This window comes from Myripristis murdjan, chromosome 19 (genome assembly GCF_902150065.1).
Source record: "Myripristis murdjan chromosome 19, fMyrMur1.1, whole genome shotgun sequence".
NCBI lineage: Eukaryota > Metazoa > Chordata > Actinopteri > Holocentriformes > Holocentridae > Myripristis > Myripristis murdjan.
The window spans coordinates 2,004,243-2,026,938 of record NC_043998.1 but is presented as its reverse complement, the minus strand read 5'-3'; the positions used below and the strand labels follow the sequence as shown (position 1 = coordinate 2,026,938).

The following is a 22,696-nucleotide window of genomic DNA, read 5'->3' as shown; positions in this document are numbered from 1 at the left end:
AGGCTTTTTAGCCGGCATTCTCAGGGACGCTAACGTTAGCTTTAGGGAATGTTAGCTAACACTAACAACAGGCTTTTTAGCCGGCATTCTCAGGGACGCTAACGTTAGCTTTAGGGAATGTTAGCTAACACTAACAACAGGCTTTTTAGCCGGCATTTTAGGGATGCTAACGTTAGCTTTAGCGGACGTTCTGTCCGCTAAAGAGTTCTAAAAAGCCGTTCAAAAAGTGTGATGACGTCACACATTGAGAGGTGCTGCTTTATGGCGATTTCCAGAGCCCGTCCGGAGAACAGACGGAGACACTCGAGAGAGCCGCCTGTGCTATATTAGACATTCTCTGTACACACAAATATCAATTTTGATGGAAAAGTCCTCCTTAAGAGTGGGGTTTCCCGTTTCTCTTGGTCTTCAGGTGCCATCAGGTGGGATCCCTCGTCGTAAACAGCCGCAAGTCCGTCACTGACCAATCAGCATTCATTAGCAAATGCTAGCGTGTTATGGCCAACAACAGCCCAAACTGTAGGAAACTGAAAGGATATAAATTCTCGCTAATTTCACTTTTAACCTATAATCCATACTGGACTTTCAGAAACTACAACAGTATTTGCGATTTTTCAACCATAAACAGGAGTAAGAGACAAATTTAACCGTTTAGCTCCATAGAGCCCCATTCATTCTGCACTCGCCCGCGATCACCCCCAGTGGAATTACGGTGGAACTGCAACCAAGTTCGATACAACGGGGGTTAATGGAGAGTGGCAAGGCTCGTCGTAGACGGGATCTGGCCCCGGTCACGGTCGCGCAACCGCCCGGTAACTTTACAGGACCCTTCCTCCTCCTCGGCCCTCTCAGTGGAGACACGGCAGGTGAGAGGGCCGAGTGAGAGGACGTTCCTGTAGCAGCTCCTGCCCCCCAAATACTACCAGGAACATTTTGGTGTTAACGGGCCTATGGTAAACTTGCTGATGGGCTCTGTGGTGTCTGAACTGTTGAGCTGACAAGTTTGGGTAATGCTGTGAACCAAGTACAAGCCTGAGTGTAGGCAGAGGGTGGTATGAACTGAGTTTTGTTTGGTGTAGTCAGTGGGTGTCGAGTGGGCGGATCTGAGAAACCAGAACTCACTGTTGAGTCTGGAGCTGCTTGCATGTATGATTCAACAAAAGATCTGTGTAGGAGAAGCCCACTTTATAACCCCCATGACATATCTGTTCTTACTCTTTCTGCTTCAACATCAGCAAGGCTTCGACACAGGTGCTCTCCCAAAACAGTGACACCATAATCTGTGTTTCGATAAATACCACTGCGAATATGACCTACATGTGGTTGAGCAGTTTGTGGTTTCATGTGGTTAACTTGAGCATCTGCCAACACAGCTGTTTGAGAGCCTTTTACCATATCTGACATGTGTGTGCATGTGTGTGAGTGTATTTTCAGCAGACTGGCTCACCACATAGAGGTCCCTCCATATCGAAGCCCACTCCCGCAGAGTGGTGGTAACCTCCTGAACCAGGGGCAGCTCGGTGGGAATGACCGTCTCCTTTTGCCTAGAGTGACAAACAGTTTCGATTCATTTAGACAGACTCTGTGCTCATCCCTCTCCTCATTCAGGCATGTTATATCATCAAGGGTGTTGTGCTGGGAAAGGACAGGAGGGGATTCACTGAGGATATTAATGTATCCACAATATCCGAGTCATTATCATCGCAGACAGAATCATTATATATCTGTCAGAGGGATACGTTCTAGTTGTAGCAGTTCCTTCTGCTGTATTATATCTACTTTTGGATTTCACACAGAAATAGACTTTGAGTGAAACTCTACTGACACGTGAACTGACTGGCTAACTAATTAGGTTCTGGCTGTTTTCGACGCAAATTTGAATGCCTTTGTTGCTTTAGTATTGTTTTTTTTTTTCATAACTATGAAAATATCTGTTCCTCACTCTCCTAAATGGAATGAAGTGACTTCGCAGTTAAAGTTTATTTTTTCTTGTGTGTTGTCTAAGTGAGATTGCAGGAGACAGATCAAAACGAAACAGTGCCACAAGTCGGGCAAGGACAAGTACACATGTCACATCATATCAAGCACAGAACTTCCCACCGAAACAACCTTAAAGGCAGAGTGTGCAAGACTTTCACTGGCATCTAGCCGACAAGCTTCTCAGTAGGTCAAAAAGATATGATGGAGGGATGAACTTCTAATCTGTGCATTCTCTATTTGTATTGCTATTGTCCACTGTATTCAGCTTTTTTGTTTTGTTTTGTTTTGTTTTTTGGAGCCCCTCCTGACCCTTATTAAGCACCCAGGCTCAACCATGCCATGTCTAGTGCAAAATATGGTGGAGCAGCCAACTGAATGGCTCTCAAACTGCCTCTGAAAGAACGAGGTCAAAAGCAAGAATAAAGCTTGGTGCCGCTTCTGAAAGAAAGGAGCTGAAACCAGAGACAAACCAAAGGAATTAAAACTGATGCCAAGTTTGCTATTTTCTCCTAGACTGCAAAGCACAATTTATATTATCTAACGTCTGTTATCTGAGTCATCTGGGAACTCGTCTCGCCCTACCAGTGAGAGCTAATACCTCCATTCCTTTACCAAAAACCAGGCCGTGCAGTATTGTGCATGACTGTGGCTGATAAAAGCAAAGCCCAGCTGGTGCATAATGTGCCACCATTACATTCAGAGCTTACAGGGCTGTTGTACAATCATGTCTGTTGCCAATGTTGCTCTGTTAGTGGCAGGATCCTACTAATGATAGAGGCTGTTAAGTTTAGCTGACTGTTTCACTAAGACATTATGCATTGAGGACTTGGCTTTAGTGTCATCTTATTCCATCGTGAAATTACACAGACAGACAGAGTTACCTAACACGACACATAGGGGCGGTGTAATGCTGGTGCCCATCAGCTCTATTTATGATGATTATCTAGTCTTGGAGAAAAAGCCTTGCTAATGCATATGAATAATTGGTCGACGCAGACGGTTTGGATGCACTATAGGAAAATTATCAACCCTGGTGGTAATAATGTATAGCTCACAAGCCTAGAAAACCACAGCCATTAGTGTGTTTCACTTTCATTTGTGTTGCATTTGGCCCCATTTTCCTACAGAAGCAATGCCACATGGCCATGAGAACTTTCTACGGGCCAATGTAAACATTCTCCTAATGGACTTGTGTTGTTAGAAGCTATCACAATCAGTGTTGAACCATTTGCAAACTGACTGTATTTGTTTTCGCTTGCTGAGGAAAGTGGAGGCAGGTTTTGTCCTCATTTGGATTTCAATTTATTATTCATCATTGTGCATACAGGGGTTGCTCTTTTACATAATTTTACACAGCAAACTTTTAAATATAAAACAAAAGTATGTTGCCGATGTGGGAGCAATCTTCTGAGTTGTGAGGAGAAAATACAGATCGTTCTAAAAAGAAATTGGAGAAGTACTAACCCATTGCCCTCGACTGTGGCCTCTTTCAGGTGTATGTAACAAGCAGGAAATATACCCTGGAGGAGGAAGAGATCACAATACAAACAGCTTCATACTACTGCTAGGCCAAAACAAGAACAAAGTATTTTTTTTAGCTCAACGTGCCATTTGGCTGGAAAAAAAACTGAAACCTAAAACTTAAGCATGAGGAAAAGAATACCGGAATATGGGTGCACAAAACCTTTCTTTAATAGCCACTCACCTTTTTGGATTTTCTCCTCAGCCTGTGCCCTCTGTACCAGCCTAGAGCAGAACAGATTATGTGAAATGTAAGCTCCCTTCCTGATACACAGTACACAAGCAGAATAGAGAAATGAGAAACTCAATGAACCCTGTGCAAAAAGTTAACTTTTTATAAGGTTATGCTTGATGGAGCTTCTTCTTTATTAGAGAAATTACAGTGGGAGAGAGGCGGGAAAGGTGAGAATAACAATATTGTGACTACACGGCATGCGCCTTACACATTTAAACACTAGGAATAGTCAAATTTTACATCCACTGACAAAAAAAGTGGCAGTCAGTTTGCTCCCACCTACATTCACAGGAAAAAAGTGGCATAATATCTTATGTCATTATTGGTTATATGATCTTATTGAATAGATGACAAAGCGAAGACGGTACTTGTGGTGACAGTGATGTAACGTCTTACACTGATTTGTCAGTTCTGATCAAACGTGTCATCTGTTATGCTGTTCTTACCTTCATATGTCTCTAGTATGTGCACTGTGTCTCCGATCTGCAGTGACAGCTCCTCCTCTCCCCGAGCATCATAGTTATAGATCGCTGGAGGGAGACAAGAGGGGACAATAAGAGGAGGGATATTACAGGAGTGGGAAAAAGGCAATAAAGCATGTGGCTCCCTTGTGGCGCTAATTGTGTGCCACTGCAATGTGTAGTAGCAGCATCACACATCCGGAGGAAGCTGGCCCACGCAGTCTGACACATTCACAGACAGGCATAGCACCATGGACACTGTAATATCAACAAAGTTAGAACGCCCACTGCAGAACCCAGTAATGATGGAGAGCGCAATAATAATAATAATGTCAGTGCAAAACAGACAGAGAGTGGCAGAGGCACACTGAGTCAGAATAAAACAATGCAATGTTCCTGTTACCATCAGGTGTTCTCAGGTGTGACAGCTGAGAACACAACAGGTGAGACTGGAATGCTCCGTTTCATCTTCTGGTAGTCACTTTGAAAACATCTGAAGAATTTAGCTGCTGTGAAAGCCAGATGAACTGGAGGCAGCAGGGCACACCACAGGTGCCACCAAAGCATATTTCACAGGTAAGATCAGCACGTATCAGCTTAGATGACAAATTCCACTTGACACTAAATAACAAGGCTAAAATTTGGTTATGTGCTGTGCTGCTGCCCTTAGTGGCCAACTTCTGCTTGTGTTACTGTCGCAGCCAGTGTAAGAAAAGCACATCACATATTCTAGGATTTTCCTAAAATAACAATGACTCGTACAAAAATAACCCTCTCAATCATCAATTATGAGCCACTAGAAGTGTGTGTCAGTGTGTGTGTCTGCAGAGACCCTGCCCTCTGTCTGTTTTTTTCTTGTTTTGCGGAGCTTGGGACACTCTGGGCATCGGCCTTTGTTCAGTGGGTGTGTAGCTCCCAGCCAATCACAGCACCAAAGCAAGACCAGTAGCACAACATCCAATAGGAAGCTATGAAAATCACGGAAACCGAAAAAGGAAATCTAATGAGGCGAAACACGGAGTGGGCAAAGCTCGTTCCCCAAGAAGAGTGAATCTGGGGTTGACTTTCACTCGCTGGTGAGCACTGAAGGTGAGGATGAGGATGAGCAATGCAGTGTTGGCCTATTTTCTGCCAGTAGGTGCCAGCGGGCCAAATTTTTCCAGGGCGGCGACAGAATGTTTTACATTTTGTTCTTTCGCCATGCCAGGGAGGAGGGGCCAACTTTGAATGTTCCCTTTACAAACCACAACCGACAAATCCTGCTCATCCTACAGCTCTACGAGCAACATCACATGCAAAGGAAGTATCCTTCGAGTTTATGTATTTATAACACAACATGCAGTGCATCTTGACAGGTATGAATTAACATACCCTACATTACAAGGTAAAAAAAAAAAATCCCTACTGAGACCTCCACAGCACACCAATCATTTTTCTTTCCTCTTGTGTCTTTTTAAGAATTCGATGACTGATGGCATCTATGACCTCCAATTTCTTTTGGTATCTAAATAACGCGGGCAACTCTCTCTGCCGCCGTTCGCTGAACAGTCAACAAAGACAACATCATCTCCAGTCTATTGTCACACGTCTCTCAGCATGTCAAGGTCAACTCAGAATGACAATGAAATGGTGGGTGCTGACAGTTTTCCCTCTCATCAGTGAGTGGTGAACAGCATGTCACCGACAAAACCAGCCTTGACCAACACTTGACTTTGAGAAACGTGACCCACACACACACACACACACATGCGCGCACACACTTTATAAGGCTTGGCGAGGATGATCCCAGCAGGACTGACAGTGTGACAGGTGGCCACGGTGACACAGAATTTTGTGTTGAGGGGACATGCAGGGAGAAATGAGCTATGTATGTGTCTGTGCGGTTGAGTGTGTGTGTGTGTGTGTGTGTGTGTGTGTCCTGCTATGGGGAGGCATGCGGGGCCCCATCAACGCAGGTTTCCAGAGGTGAATGACAGCATAATTAGAAAAGACCCTCGCCGCAGGTACTGAGGCCTTCCCAGCATGCTGATGGTGCAAGTAAATCAACCATTTTCTCCTGCTGTCACCTGCCAACAGAAAAGCTGATTATGTTTCATAACCACATCATCTGACACACAACAATATTTAACCATTTAGCTCTTGGTTGTTAAGGCCAAAACAGAGCTTTTAGTGGTTTCTATCACACAAGAGATTTCCTGTGAGTGAACATCCAGGCACAAAGGTCAGTGCAGCCAACAGATATATAATTTTTTTATTATTATTATTTTGGAGGGAAGATTATTTGAGAGCCTGAACATGATGCAAAATGCTCACAACTAGAGGTCTGCCCTGGGAGGGCTGTGGTTGACACATTTACTGGCCAAACATGACTTTTTTATTGGCCTGCCGCCACTTACCCATCCCTACTGCTTGACCCTGCATTCAAAGTGACAAATGCACTTGAGTGGGTCCACTTTGTCAGGCCTGCTCTTTGGAAGGTTAGCAGTAAATGTGGGTTACAAGGTGCAGTGTCAACAACTGATTAATTAGTGTTTTGTATTTGAAGAGGAAAATGGCCTTAAACGAATAATAAATTATTCAAGAGTTGACAAATTTTGCAAAGCACGCAAATTTCTTACAAATGATTCATCAGAACAAAATTACAGGGTATTTCTATGGGGTGAGATAGCATCTAATGAACATTGGGGGCGGAAAAACTCATCCAATCCTAAAATGAACAAAATTTTTGGTTAAAAAAAATATCACACTGAGAATATAGGGAATAATATTAATTTCAAGGGTAGAAAAAATGGAGCACCTAAACTTTTGCACTTGCAATAAAATTTCTGTAAGTGTACTCATTTTTTTCAACTTAAGTCCTGAACACTAAAGCCCTGTGGCTCTCCAGTAGGCCACATTCTTCCTGCTGGTCTCCACTCACAACCACACCCTTGGTGGCTTGAGCAGTTCAGTGGCTACATTCATATATCAAAGTGAGCTTTATCAAATCTGTAACGTGAATCCTATGAATAAGCAAGGCTGCTAAATGATGAGTTTTTCATGTAGAGTGGCCACTGAGATTACAGGTTGGTTTTGATCGTGACCATATTGTGTCTGGTCTGGCTCACAGAGCAGTCATCTCATCTCATTTCCTTTAGCAAATGTTGCAGCTGCATAAACAATAGGTAATGCATGCAAGCCTTTACACTGTAGTGCAGAATACTAAGAAGCACAGAACTGAAAGCAGATACCTCTGACATCATATAGCAAAAAGGACAAGGTGGAAGTTACTGGTGCAGCCACATGTGCAGGCACACACATGCATGCACATCCAGTCCACTGTCTGACTTTGCATGAGATGTAAAGAAGTAGAGAACATATGACCTTATGTCACCCCTCTGGACCAAATCTGATTTGTCAACCTGGCCCAGTATCAGCCAACAACCTCAGCACTTACAGGAGGGGATAAAGTGCCTTCTGTAGCCAGTTTCATTTCAGCCTTGTGTTGTTTCATTATGAATGTGTGCATGTTCACGCTTGCATGCATGTGGGTGCATTTTTATTCGCGATCCGCAGAACAATCTGTCCGTCCAACCCAGCGAATCTACCAGAACACAGACCGGCCGGGGGCTGTCAGAGGGGAACAGTGGAACAAAGACCCAGGGAAATGAGTTCAGTGTTTCCATGCTGAGATACAAAAGGAACCAACAGGGTTAGAAAACAACAAAACAAACAAAAGAGAGGGGGGGATTAATCTGTGCACGGCCATCAGAGAGCAGCCTAGTCACCATACAGCGGGTGGGCTCAATTAAACTATCATTAAGAGTAGCCAGAAAAGCCTGTAAAGCCATCAGTGGCTGCATGTGTGTGTTTGTTTAGAACTGGGTCACAGTTCCAGCTGATTCGGCGTGTTAACTAAATGGCAGGTGCTGAGAGGGGGCAGCCTAAACAAACAGCTCACACAGAGACATAGAGCATCACATTTCATCACCAAATGAAAAACTGGCCCCATGATCACTTCCAATGTGCCCAGTTCACATTATCAAACTAATGGGAGCTTGGAGCACTAGGGAGAATCTCACTAGGCGAGGGGTGCAATTACAAAACAGGAACGACACCCTGGAAAGACACTCACTAAATGACAACCATCAAGCACACACTGACACGTGAGCCGACAGACGTGCAATTTAACACCAGATCCGACGTGATTCTTGTCATTTGGGGATTGACTGACAGATGAGGCTCTGATTATTCATAAACCTGTATTTGCATACCCAAGAGTAAATTGATGTCAATTAGGAAGCAGTGAGTGAGAGAAAAAACCATCAGAGGAAGAAGGGGAGGATGAGGAAGTGGACCATATTCTCCCTGGTGTGTGGCGTACAGATGATTTTTTTTTTTTTTCTGGAAGCGGGAAAAACAGTGGCATCGCTTGCCAGGGGCTCATTACCACACGTAACCTGTTACATAAGCCTGAGCAGATTCAGAGAACATTATCTTCAGAGGAAACGAGAGAAGAATCAGATTACAGACCCATCCACTTAGCCGGCGCATCGTCTACACCCTCCCACAATTATAAGCAGCCCCAACTAAACACTGGACTGATTGTAATTCTACACTATGGGCTCACTAATAACCTGCACTAATCTACGCTCGGTACAACATATCATTACACTCAGACGATGAAGAGGGTGGGAGTGGAGAAAAAGGGAGGGAGAAGTGCGTACGTAATACCCATATCGCTGTTCCATGCTGGGTCCCAGTGGGCTCTGAGTCCACACAGGGACAAGGGAAACAGGGGAGGCCCAAAAAAGAGGCTCGTGTGAGGGGTGGCAGGCAGAGTAGAGCACTAGGCTGCTCTTACTCCAATTGGCCTGGCTCTTTGAGGAAGGAAAATCCTCTAATGTCTAGCAGCAGGTAGTAGAAGCCAAGGGTCCTGTCCAACATGACCTCCGATCTCTGCAGCAGCTCTGCCTGCCCTGCGTGATCAGACTCCAAGCTCAAATAACAGAGCATGGGAGGCTCAGTGAGTGTGTGTAAGAGAGAGAAAGAGAGAGACAGAGTGTGTGTGCCATCCTGTACAAGGGAAAGAACGGGGAAGCGCAAGATAATAGTAATATAGAATAAAACTGAGTCAGGGAATATGAGTTTAATACAGTGCTTAACTTGGATGAGAGGAGTTCAATAAGCACACAGTGCGGCTGTGAAGGCCCTTTCCCAGGCAGGCGGATTGAATAGAGGATGATTACTACACTCCAGCTGTACTCTGGGTCTCCTAGGCAAGATGGAGGAATCAGCCAAGAGGGCTTACTCACACACACCGCACATACTGTTGCATCTCAGCTATAACTGGCTGTCAATGATCGGCCCGCATGATTCACTGAAGAGATCTGCATGCTAAAAACATTTATTTCTCACTACATAAGTGCATGACACTATACCATCATACCGTGTAATATGCAATAGAGTTGATGTTAAAGGTATGGGTCAAATACTGGTTGAGTGCGAAATTGAAGCATCACCTCAACGCCCCTCCATAGTGGGTTAAGTACATGCATACCCAGTGTACAAACTATATAAAGCTTATTTATGGAAATGTTCTTTGACTTTATGCAACTGTAGACACTGAAAATACAACTTGGGTAATTGGTGATGAATAGGGCCGGGCGATATCATTGAAAACATTAATCAAATTATGTTTACCCCATTGAACTGAATTGAGTGGTGATGTTAGGTGTGATGTCAAACAAAACTCTCAAACATTCGAATAATATTCCTTTAAATGTTTCATTAATTTTGTCAGTTTTTTAAATGAAAATCTGCTTGTTATCATACGTCTAGACAGCTAAATTAGGTGTCACAATATCCCAAAATCAACATCAACAACAATACCAAGGATAATACTGAGTAAATGCACAGACCTAGTATTGAATGCATTTAGTTTTTTATATAGGCTAACAAAAAGTTGGAGGCTAAAGACACTGATTTGGAGATAAAGATAACTTTTTCATATGTTTCAGAGTTGAATTGGATTTTGCCCTGCGTGCAACACTTAAAGCACAAGAAACTTTTATAAACAAGCCTCTATGGGCGATGACACCTCAGAGGACATGACTGGATTTTGAAAGAAACGTGCCCTTAACTGACATCAACCTGGTGTAGCCATTTGTATGGGACAAATGTGAGCCGAGCGCAGCGTCGGTGCAGGTGTTTACTGTGTGTGTGTTTTCCTGATGAGCCCCACTGGTGGTGAGACAGAGCTGGCAGCAGTGAGCTATGCCGCAGAGCTGACAGGTATTCTTCAGGGATCTGCCAAGTGCTGTTAGAATAACGGGTGGAACATCAGCCCGGGGGGGGCAGCAGAACCCAACCCCTGTGCTGCGTCTCCACACTGCCTGTGGACTTAAACTAACTGTTTTGTTCGACTTTCACCAAAAAAATGTTGACAAGGGATACACAGCAGTCTTTCTGAAGTAGATGATACTGAGATACATGAGGTTACAGCTCTGTCTGAGGTTGCAAAGTCTGTCAGGGCTGCCTCTGCTGTTTTCCCCCAAAACTAAATGAAAACAAGTGTATTACTGGGAGACATTTATTTGAATAATTTCCAACTCCCATGGTTCAAATAACATTCGTGTCATTCTTTCAGCATTATGGACTGGATGTACACAAGACTGCTTTCCCAACTATTTGAAAGCAAAGTATTAACATTATACAACAATGCTGGAGGAGGTGAAATAGGCCTGAAGGCTTTGATTTGGATTTGAGAGAGGAAAAAAAAAAGCTAGCATTATGGTCTACTTTATCATGCTGAAGAAATCATATTAAGAATACGATTGTTCAAGGGGGTCCGAGGGAATTTCATTAAAGACAGGGAAATTACAATATCAAATCTGATTTTCCGTGATTGCACTTCGCACTCCAGAGATCCAAAACAATTTCAAACATCATAAAAAAATTACTGCCCTAAAGTGTATCATCAAATACACACTGAGATGATGCGCTAAGGTTTAGTTGAGATATTGCAGCCGAATTTCATGTGTGCATCTCCATGAATCAGGTGCACATATGACTATTAGAGCATGCTGGTAACACTCCAACAGAGGAAAAGCTTTGCCGCTGACGTACAAGGCAAGGGAAAACATTATAATTAATTTCAAGTCCCACTCTAATAGGGCTTAATAAGGGGTTTAGCCATTCAGACAGAAGCCTGATGGTTCTAAATTAGGGGCGAAATCCAACGGTGAACCCAAAGACCAACAGCATCACCCTCTTTGCTCTTAAACCAATTAAATATACTAGGCTTTTAGGTTTATCTGCTGTTGGAAAGCAAAGATAATGCTATTGTAATTAACCTGAAATGATTAAGACAGGAGCTGAGCTGAGAGAGAAAACCAGCTTTCCCTCACCAGTCGTACCAGTTTTTTCCTCCAAGTGACTGGAATGAAGCAGGAAATAGGTGCTGCCTGACATCTTACTGTAAAACAATAGAAAAGGCCTTTCCAGTCACTCATAAGGAAATGCCGATGCATTTCATGACTACTGGAATATCACTGAAAGAAGATAAGGTAAACAGAAAAACAGGACACTGGCACAATGTAATGGTGTGAGGGGGAGGAAGTGGGAGGAACCACAGGGTGGACAGAGAAGTGAGAAGGTGCAGGGGAGGAGCAGGTGGAGAAACTGGGCACTTCAACTAGATGCCAACAGTGTTAATGCCTCTTGGCAGAACCTGAGCCAAGCTCTCTCAGCTCCAGCACAAGCCTCGGGGTCCAGCAGGGGCCTCTGCAGAGCCGAGTCATTCCTTTAATTGAAAATCATCCTCCAGATACAGCAGGGACTGAACAAAACACATCACAGAACACCAAAGAAAGCTTTACAAAGTTCTCACACAGTGGTTTCTGGTGTTGGTAGTTTTGGTGAAGAAAAGTCACAATGAGTGCCCGCAGAGACTTGAGGGAGGAGGGTTGCATCTGCAGAAGCTCTCCTGACTAAACCTGTCTGCACTTTGTACACACAGCTCAGGAGAGCTAGCACTAGGGGTATGCACTTTGGAAACACTATCTCTAACACTTACCAGTTCAAAAGGCAACTAGTTTGAAATGATGTTGGAAAAAAAATAATGAAGGCTAGAATTTGATTTTAGTTCAAGAAGTTAAATAGCAAAAATATTAATATCAACAATCCTTGAATCTAAAATTGGAATCATTCCCTGTAACTACAAAGTGAATCTAGAGCTGATAAGCAGCAGGGAACAGGTCACCAGGTCTTGACTTGTATCATCTATACTCCACTGCACAGCTAGGAGAAGTAAACTGAAAGCATAAGGCTGAATCCACACAGATTAGCCTTTTGCACAGCAAGGTGTAGCCAATTAATTACTGTTCTGTTACATCTCTTGTGATATGAATGCTAATGAGCGCATAATTACCTCCAAATGTTTGGAGAAATTGGAATTGATTCAACAGGTTTACTTCAAAAGAAAGGTTTTGGTGGCACTTTTCTTTGACAAAAATGGCAATACGCACTGACAGGAGACTTGACCTTCACTGGAGATCGGCGCCATCTGGGCAAAAACAGTGGCAAGACCCAAATGGACATGAGCATCAGGAAAACCCTAGGACCTAGTCTTTACGCTGTCATCATCAATAAGGCCGCGGCACGCATGAAAGCAGCGGACGCTCAGCTCAAACAGAAATCACGCTGTCAGTGATGAGAGAGAGGCACGGCATCAACGCTGAGCAGTGTCCTACACAGAAGGTTGTTACTCAAGGCTGCCTCCGGTCATCCACTACTTCTAACTAGAGACATCAAACTGTCAAACAGTCCTAAGACTCGAGACACTGACCTCACCACAGTGCAAGGGACATAACAAAGTCAAGAGTTGAATGGTGTATTAGAGGCTACAGCGCAGCATAAGAGGTACAACCCACTTTTTTACAAAAGCTGGCACAACAGTGAGGCTTCGCTCTAATTTAACTCAAGAGACTTAAAGAACTTTAGATGGTGCATACCTCTAAAAAGTTCTGTGTTCAACTTTTGTAATGGATGGAGGCAATTAACCTTCAGTATAATCCACTGCACTGTTGAATGACCATGAGGATCCTCTCTGCCACCCGGGGTGACTGGTTTAGTCAGCCAGCGACTATGAAGATCCAACACTTCATTTGACCTGAATGCCCCACGCTGTAGAAATTAAGTGCCATTCTGCTCTCTCTTTGATTGAAATATTTCTTTTACTTGCAAGTAGACTACTCATGCTGAAAGGATTGATAAAGGGTCATTTGTGAGAGCGTGAGCATACCAGACAATGACAACAGCATCTAATGGCCATTTGAAATCCATTTGTAAAATAAGTATTATTTATATAATAATAAGAGGTCCTTTCTGTGTGGAGTGTGCATGTTCTCCTCACGTCTGCATGGGTTTCTGCTGGGAGCTCTGGTTTCCTCCCACAGTTCAGAGACATGTAAGTCAGGTGAATCTGAGACACTAAATTGTCCCTCGGTGTGAATGTGTGTGTGAATGTGTGTGTGTCTGGCCTGCAATGGACCGGCGACTTGTCTAGAGTGTTTCCCCGCTTTCTACCCACCGACGCTGCACCCTTAATTAGGATAAGCAGCTTGGAAAATGAATGAATGAATATATAACTAATAATAATAAGATGGAAGACCTTTGGTTTATTGCTTCAACACTGAAGGTGTCTGGTGTGCAAGACCCTCACGTCTGACATAATGGCTGCCCAGAAAATCCGCCGGCTAGGTGGCTTATATCCTTGGAGAATCCGGCATGCTTAGTGATGGATCACTAGTTTGCCCCACAATGCACTGAATAAAAGTTGCCAGTGGCAACACTATATACTATAAAAAAGGCAAACTGACCTTAATTCAGCCTCTGTTTAAACGAAAGTAAAGGAACTCTCTCAACAATTGCAACTGTCATGTAATCGACAGTGAGTGCACAGCGTTTAGCAACTAACATTTTTAGAAAAATGGAAGGAATGGAACACTGGCTGGAATAATAATTTTTCATTCATTTTCAATACAATACATTTTGTATCCAGTGTTAAGCTTATGAATACCTAAATAAAACCACCCATAAATAATTTTCCTTTATCAGTTTATTGGTTTTCAACCGGCCAGACAGAGGCTGTTGGAAATAACTTATCTGCAGCAATTTGCAAAACCAAACTCTATACATCTAATGATGTGTTTGTAGTATTTTTTTCCTCTGTTTATTTGTTTGTGCAGCTTTATTTATGACTTGACTTCTAAGTATCTCACAGGCCGTGTGGTTGCTCAGACAGGGTGCTTGTGGTTTAATAAGTCAGATGTGTGATCTCAATAATAACAAAGCGATTCTTACCTAAGGCTTTTGCAAATCGTGTGAAAGCAATTTAACATGAGACAATGCACAGTGAGCCAGTGCTAATTTTGTCAACAAATTTTTGCATGAAAAAGATGACATTAATGAACTGCTCTGTGAGCCTACCCTAAATTACAGCACAGTCATCAGCATCTCCAAAAAACCTGTCAAACATGATATAATGGCCATTGTTGTCACACATCAAAATGATCAAAAGCATCAAAACATGCACAACATACTCACTTCACCAAAATGTTCATTATGGAAAACAAGATTTCAACCCTCAGGTGTCTTTAACGATGACTGGACTGCATTCTTCATAATTAGGTCATATTCCTTGTTGATTTCCCTCCTAGTAGGTACTGTTATGATTATTGTACTTTGAACAGTGTTGACAGGTATACTCATCCACTGCTGACTTCCTATGCTGAATTCCTCTGGCACTGTTTTGGTATGTCATCATGTGATGCCCTAACAAGCTGTTTCAAGGGATTATGGGTGTAGTATCAACACACCTGACACAGGCTCACTCTGTCAAAATGTTGCTTGCCACAATAAACATTTCATCAAGCAAGAATACTGTGCAGACCTGCTCTGAGATTTAAATCTGTCCAACACGAGTTAAGAGGCTTGACTGATGCACATGCAAAGGCAAAGCAAGGTTTAGGCTTTAATGTTAAAGGTTAGAAAATGTGACGGCCAGTTGAACAACATACAATCCTTGTTACCTTAAAAAAAAAAAAAAAAAAAAAAGATAGAGGTATCAGCCACAGCATAATCTCTGTAAACACATTCTATGCCTATTACACACATGTACACTTTTATAAAAAGCACAATGACTCCAGGAAACCACACACCTGTGCCATGACAGGTGTGTGGCCAGCAGAGCAGCCTCACTGAAACGCAGAGTTTCAGCAGTGACAAAACTTAAGCAGCAAGGAAAAACAGGAAATGATTAAAATGTATTATTGCGGTGAAAATTTTTGGTTGCACCTAAATTATGTGTTGGTTGTACACCTACATGAAAAAGTGCACCGGTGCAACTGATGTAAAAAGTTCATTTGAGCCCCGGAGTAGTTTCGGTTTGTTGTCCGAGTGGTTTTATGATGGTAAACAGTCCATGTAGGGCGCGAGAGAGGCAGAACACATTGGCCAAAATGTAAGGTAGATGTAAAACACCTAGAAAAAGTATCAATGTACTAAGTGGAGAAACAAAAATGGGCTCCTAGATTGGCCACAGCCAATGAGAGGATCACAATCTCCAAAGGTTGATCACGACGTAGAGCTGCCACTCACCGAAATCTAAAACTGTCTCTGGGGCCCACCACATCTGAGCTCAGTTCTGAGGCTCGGACTTTATCAAGTATTTAGCTAGACACACACACACACACAGACACACACACATACATGGAAATACACAAAAGGCCATTTCATCAAATGCCAGCAGTACTGAATGGCTGTCTCTTGCTGCACACAGCAGTCCCTGGCCTGTCTCAGCTCACAATCAATGACTGACACCTCCATTACCAGCCTCCAAAAACAGCTAAAGCACCAGACATTTTAAAGGTGACTAATGCAACATTAATGTGGACTGTATTTGATATTAATGTCAACATAAAAACCTGAAAAGTCTCTGAGATATTGAGTCCTATGTTTTCCATCTTGAGGAAATTTTAAGCAATCAAAGCGTCTGGGATTAAATTTCTCAAAACTCATAAAACAGACGGAAAAAAATACACAACTTTTGCAGGATATATATAAAGTTATTTTCAGCAGAGAGTGATCCATGCCAAGCTTATTGGTCTTTAATAATAGCATGCATGTAGTCGTGTGTGTGTGTGCTTTTGACGCTGTTGGCACAAGGCCATGCAGCGTGTGTACCCTGAGTTATGTCAGCCAGCAGCTTGGAGCTGGACTTTGTCTTGCTTGATAATCGGGAGGGGAGTTTTCCCAGGAAGCTGGTCCTCTTGGCCCGCGGTTGACCCAGAGAAACAGACAGGTCTTCCAGTGTCAGCTCACCCACTGGCAGCCTGGCACCGCCTCAGCTCAGCTGCTAGCTCATCACTGACTGCAATGCCTCTGCTAGAATAAAGCCTTAGCCATGGTGGTCAGCTGCGTATTGAGATTACTCAGTACACATTGTGTTAACAATCTACATTCTGTCTCATTTATTTCCTCTGATTACTATTTGTAGACATCACCAACAGTGAATGATTTGTAAACTCTCATTCTGCCTATTCTGTCTTCCTATTCTGTGACAATCCAAAAACAGTATCACTTTACAATAACGCTGCCCTTATAATGGCTTTATGAATGGTTTAGCTTATTAATTTGGTTGTAAACACTATAAACAAGATATAACAGTTTTCATACATCGATGCAGGCTCACTTTTTGGCAAGATCAAGTAAAGTAAGCTGAGCAACAAGCAAGCTCTGAAATTTAAAAAGAACAGATGCAGTGCAGCAGTAACTTGATCTTGCCAAATACTGAACTGCATCGATGTATGAAAACTGTGCTATGTCTTGTTTAGAATTGTTTATTAATTATTCATAAAGTGTTAACAACCTAATTCATAACCTTCATAACCCCAAACACTTTATATCCATTTTCGGGGAAACTAGTGAGAGATTATATTAAACGTACTAAAAAAATGAGGTTCATTGCTCAATATCTTCAAAGTGCAAGTGATGGCACTATTTAAAATATTCATGTGCTGCAAGTAAAGGACTTGGGATAACCAAAAGCTTCACTAATAATCCCCAGGGAGTTTAATATTTATGCCAGCAGTAATTTTGTCATAGTAGGTTCAATACTGGAATTAAAATAATGTCATATGTGGCTGAAGTGAATCAAAAACATCATTTACAGCTTAAAATGGCGCAGATAACTGCATAACCCACAGAGTTAAATGTCTGCATGTAAACCGCCTAGTACTAAAAAGGTCACAACAGCCTATATTTCATCCTGCTGAATTTAAATTATGTAATAACACACGTCTACATCAAGGACCTTTGTTTCCCATTGACATGTAGCACACCATTAGCCATCTGCCAAGCCTGTGAGAGATGCACAGCAGGCCTCATCCACACAATACACAAGCTGCTTGGCATGAAGGCGATCAATAGGGAGGGGATTCTGTAGCCAAGTAGTAGGAATGACCCCCGCTCTCACACACACACGGCATGATCAAGCCAGGTGTGTGTGTGTGTGTGTGTCCTCTCTTGGTCACGTCTTGCTGCCTCTGACAGAGTACCGAGAGGAAACGTCACAGCCCATTCAGCTGAGGCTGTCGCTTGAGGGCCACGCATGCTCGCCCCCCCCCACGTGCTTCAACTTTCACCATAAAGACACTTTGTCAAGTAAAACCATGACACTGTCTGCGACCGTCTCCCCGGCAACCAATAAGATTTCATATTTGCAACCACATGTCTCGTTACAGTTCAGCTGAAGGAAGTGAGATCAGTTCAATGTTTTTTTTCCTGAAATGGTATTTTACTCTCACTGAGTACTACAAATTGCTACTCAATTAGAGGTACTGCTACTGTTATTAGTACTGCTGTAAAAATCTACTGAAGTAAAAGTAAAAAGCAGCTCATTTAAAATGTCCTGGGTTAGGGTTAAACAGAACAAAACAGAGTCTACATGGTTCTCATCATGGATATTATTCTCCTTTTATTCCACATTTTTTGAGCATCAGCTGAGTCTAAATGACCCCCACTTCCATTGATCATCTACAGTTTTTCCATTGTGCAGCTTTTATTGAGAAATTTGGAACGGAAAAAAATAGAACCAACAAATTAAAAGCAGGCTCATCTTCGTCTTTGCTGACTGAGCTTTTATTGTGAAAGGTTCCACAATCTGCCTTTCATCATTTGTTCTCTGCAATGGATCTGATTTATGGTGTAGTGAAGGACAAAACTCAAGCAAAAATGGACTTAAGTTAAAGTAAAATTACTGACTTTAAAAAACAATCACACAAGTACAAGTACACAAAAAGCTACTCAATTACAGCAGCGTGAGTAAATGTGATCAGTTACTACCAGCTCTGCTGAGGGTAATGAAATCTTATTGTTAAGGGTGCTACGGGTGGAGGCAAATAATAATGGTGTGTTGAAACAGAAGTCACATCTTGATGTATTGCCAGATGATTGAATCTGACTCAGCAGAAGTTACAAGCCAAGTCTGTCTTACTCTCTTATTGACAAATGATGTCAGTAAGAGAATAAAGATCAATACATACTGCTGTTGACAGTGAAAGGGAGACCAACATGAAGACCAGACAGTGACAGGGCCTGGGATGATGTCACAGGGATATCAACACATTTCTACATCATGCATGTTAATTCTATGTCCACACAGTGTGCAAGATACTGGAAATGAAGCGACTCCAGGTTTTGTCTCATATTAGATCTGTGCTTGTCTGGTTTCCAGCTGCGAGGAGACATTTCCATGTTTACAAATATTGATGGAACACGGCTGAGAATTAATAGCTGCTGATGGATTTGCTTTCCTTTTTTTTTTTTTTTGTTTAAAAAAAGAATACATCAAATTTTCTCCTGCCTTGTAAATGCAAGGCCAACTTGGCCACGATCACACAGATTTTTTTCACCCTCTCTTCAACCTTTCAGATGACAGTGACACTTAAAACAAGATGTAAGTGTTCCAGCTTTGTCTCAACGGTGAGCCGAGGAGGAATAGTGAGGAAACACTTAGCTATGCACTGATTAAATAGGCCGGCTATCATTTGTCTTGGCCACCATCTCACAGCAAGCCACTGGGAGCTGTACCATTAGAATTGCCTCACCAAGCAGTGCGGCCCATAGTTAATTTATAATTCCCTTTCAAAATTAATAATAGCAAAGTCGTACTGACCTCCAAAGAGAGAAGAGGAGGAGGATGGCCAAAGTTTTGATAAAGTGACAGTGAACTGCGAGACAATGAAGAGTAAATGATCCTTGCAATAAAATCCCAATTATTTTTCCTGCGAAAAAACAACTAAAAATCAGAGTTTACCTAAGAGGGCGTAATTATAAAAAATCCTGCAACACGTTAAATCAAATATAAATCATTTATGAATCATAGTTTTCAGCACTTGCCGGGAGGGTGGGCTGGCCCTTGCAATGTGTCTAAATATACAGTTGCTGAAATCACTCAGGTTTATACAGTAGTGTTGACTAAAACATTGCCGTCCCTTGAACGGACGTGGTGGCAATAAAGAGGAAGCTGTTCTGTGTACAGATGCAACATGGGGGGCAGCTCTCGCACAGTTGCAGGCAGTGGAAACAAAAAAAAAAAACGAAAGAAGGATGAAGCCCCAGGTGGAGAGTTTGTTCAGAGTTCTACAGGCAGGCAAAGAATAATCTATTGCCCTGAAGTAGAAACTCATAAAGTTAGAAGTAATGGTGTTAGCTTGGCGTTCAGGCCCCAGGTGATCGCTCGAGAGGGTCGCACCCATCTCACGGTTGATGCTTAATAAAAACACTTAGCTTCCTGCTATCGAAATATAACCAGGCTCACGCTGGTCACGACACCAGTGGAAGGATGTGTGATTCATAAAATAAAAACACATTGCACTGTGGCTTTGTGCATCTGTTTATTTGATCACTCCGCTCTGCAGCAAGAGGCAAGCGTTTTTCTATTTGTGCCGTTTTATTTATGAGCAAAGAAGCCGAGCTGATCATAAACACCACCTGGGTTTAACACAGAACAAACAAAGATGAAACTATCTGTTACCCCCCGACAGGGAAAAAAGCATCTTTCTTCTGCTTGTCCACTGTTCCTCTGCATCTCCCTCCTCCTCTCCTGGCTCCTTCCTATTAATCAGTTGTTTTATTTCACTCCGGTGAAAGCGCTTTGTCTCCACTTTTGTCAGCTCAGCTCTTTTCTTGGACAAAGTTTGAGCAGAGGCAGAATCAGGTGCCTCACTGTAAAACTCAGCTATGTACTTAATATCGTACAAATACTTTTATGGCAGAATTAACAGCGGCAATGTTTGGCTGCTTCAGTTTATGCTTTTTAGTTACACATAGATATCCACTGCAGGTAAAACTGACAACAGGACTGTCTTCCCTTCTCCCAGTCACTGTGTGCCGAGCAGACATAAGGCGTCGCATTTACCGACTCAACTGCAATGAAGGCAACTCCTTCCATATAAAACACTGACAAAAAGGGAATGACTCAGATGTCACTCTCACATTGTTTCTCTCTTATTTTCACACCAAACACTTTACGAGAAGAATAATATACTGGGCGGGCAATGCAAAACACATGGAGAGAATTTATATAGTAACTGAGACAGAGTTTTAATTGCTACCATATTTGTTAGCTTACTGGATTTGTGGGTGGGAGATAGTTTTCTTGGGCGTAGGGTGGGGGCTTCACAAATTACTTATGTGCTTTGACAAGAGACCAAGTGACTGCCTCTCTTTCCTGTTCTGAATGTGTCACCGACTGCTACCCGATGCCAGAGGAAGGAGCCTAGACGATGGCTGTCGGTCCTGCAGGCCTACAGTCTGCCACATTACAGGGCGAACCAAATGCCAGTTTTAAGTTAATCACAGCCGCGCTGAAGCTGACGTTCAGAGCCCAGGTTGTGTGGGAGTGTGTTTTTGTGTGTGTACGACGTGCATGTGTCTGTCCTCTAAACTACATGAGCAGCCACTCTGCTATGTGAACTGACCCGCAGGAAGCAGCATTTCCTCACTGGCCAAACCTGCAGCTGAGCAAAAAAATGTAAACACTGTCCAACGTAGCTCGCACAATCATAGCATTTGCTGTATTCTGAGCTGGTATTATGTTAAATTAGCTGAGGCTAAATTACAAAGGGAGAGCACCGAGGGATGGAAAACATTTCTCATGACTGCACATGTTCACAAGACGATTTATACTTAAGCCTCAGCACCAATATGTACATCCAATAAAGCGTTGCTGCCGCTGCTCTGTGTTCCCTGCTTTGCTTTCGAGCACTGCAACCTTTACAAATTTCTCTCAAGGAACAGCAGCATCTTCATCTAACATAATTAACTAGACAACACTTGAAATTAGCATCAAAAAGCATTTCAGGATAATTCATCACGCAACTGGGAGCCGGCTTGAAAACATTTCCCCAAGGCCCTGTTAAATCTCTTCACGGAGTTGCCACGAGAGTAACCAGCCTTCGAAATTCCTCTGGCTTTTTCTGATTTATGCCGGGCCGGTCGCCATTTGACAAGAAAAGAACTGTGTAATAAAATTAGCTGAAGGTCAAGAGAGATTTGATTTGAACATCTCTTTTATGATTGGATCACTTGACTTGTCTTTTCATGATGTGGACACGGGTCCAATGGGGAGTCAGGCTCTGCACCCAACCCTCGACTTCCTAACCCTACGTGCTCCTATCTCATTAATGTACCATATATTATAGCCATTAAATGAACCCAGTTAAATCCTGGCTGATAGGCAGCATGACAGGCATTGTGAACATGCCAGTGGAACTGAAGACATTCCCCAGAGGAGGAAAGTCGAGCTCACACCTCAGGGAAAAAGTTATCCTGAGAAACACTGTAAAAACAATAAAACCTGTTGCCTCTGGTGGGATAGGGGGGATTCCAGAGGCATCGAGAGTGGGGGTTTCCAAAACCAAGTCAAGGTGCCGACATATCAACTAGGCGTGTAATGAGTCAACTTTTTCGCGGTTTGATTTATACCCTAGTTTTTAAGCCACAGTTTGGTTTGGATCACAATTTTAAAATGACTCACAATTCAAGTTGTTTCTCTTACATGTAAACTTATCAACATTTCTACAAGAGGCGGGCGCTGCAGCGGCTCACCATGTAGAGTGTGCACCATGTCACACCAAGGGTATGTCACAGCAGTCTGGGTTCGAACCCGGCTTGGTCCTTTTGCTGCATGTCATCCCCTCTCTCTGCCCTGTCTCTCCTGTCTCACTCCACTGTGACTGTCTAATAAAGCAGAAATGCCTAAAAATAATCTTGGAGCTTTTCCCAATGTTTTGCAAAGTTTGCACAACAGAACTTTTATATGTGGTTATTAAGTCTAAAGTTACCGTCAATCAAAAGCAGTGTTTAGTGTTTCAAACTGTGAAAGTGTTCACTGTAATTTCCCATCATGCTCAGTAAAGATTTAAATGAAATGGTGGGTGTGGGGGGAGACACG

The 22,696-nt window shown here is 42.7% G+C and overlaps 1 protein-coding gene across 2 annotated transcripts in view; it reads right to left on the bottom strand.

Moving 5' to 3' along the window:
- dock1 (dedicator of cytokinesis 1) overlaps nt 1–22,696 on the bottom strand; it is a 193,787-nt gene that overhangs the window by 167,610 nt on the left and 3,481 nt on the right. For both annotated transcript variants that reach the window (XM_030077881.1, XM_030077882.1), the window contains exons 2-5: nt 4,183–4,266; nt 3,686–3,726; nt 3,445–3,500; nt 1,448–1,544 (exon numbers count right to left, since the gene is read on the bottom strand). In XM_030077881.1, coding sequence (XP_029933741.1) covers nt 1,448–1,544; nt 3,445–3,500; nt 3,686–3,726; nt 4,183–4,266 — 278 coding nt within the window. The remainder of the gene's footprint in view (nt 1–1,447; nt 1,545–3,444; nt 3,501–3,685; nt 3,727–4,182; nt 4,267–22,696) is intronic.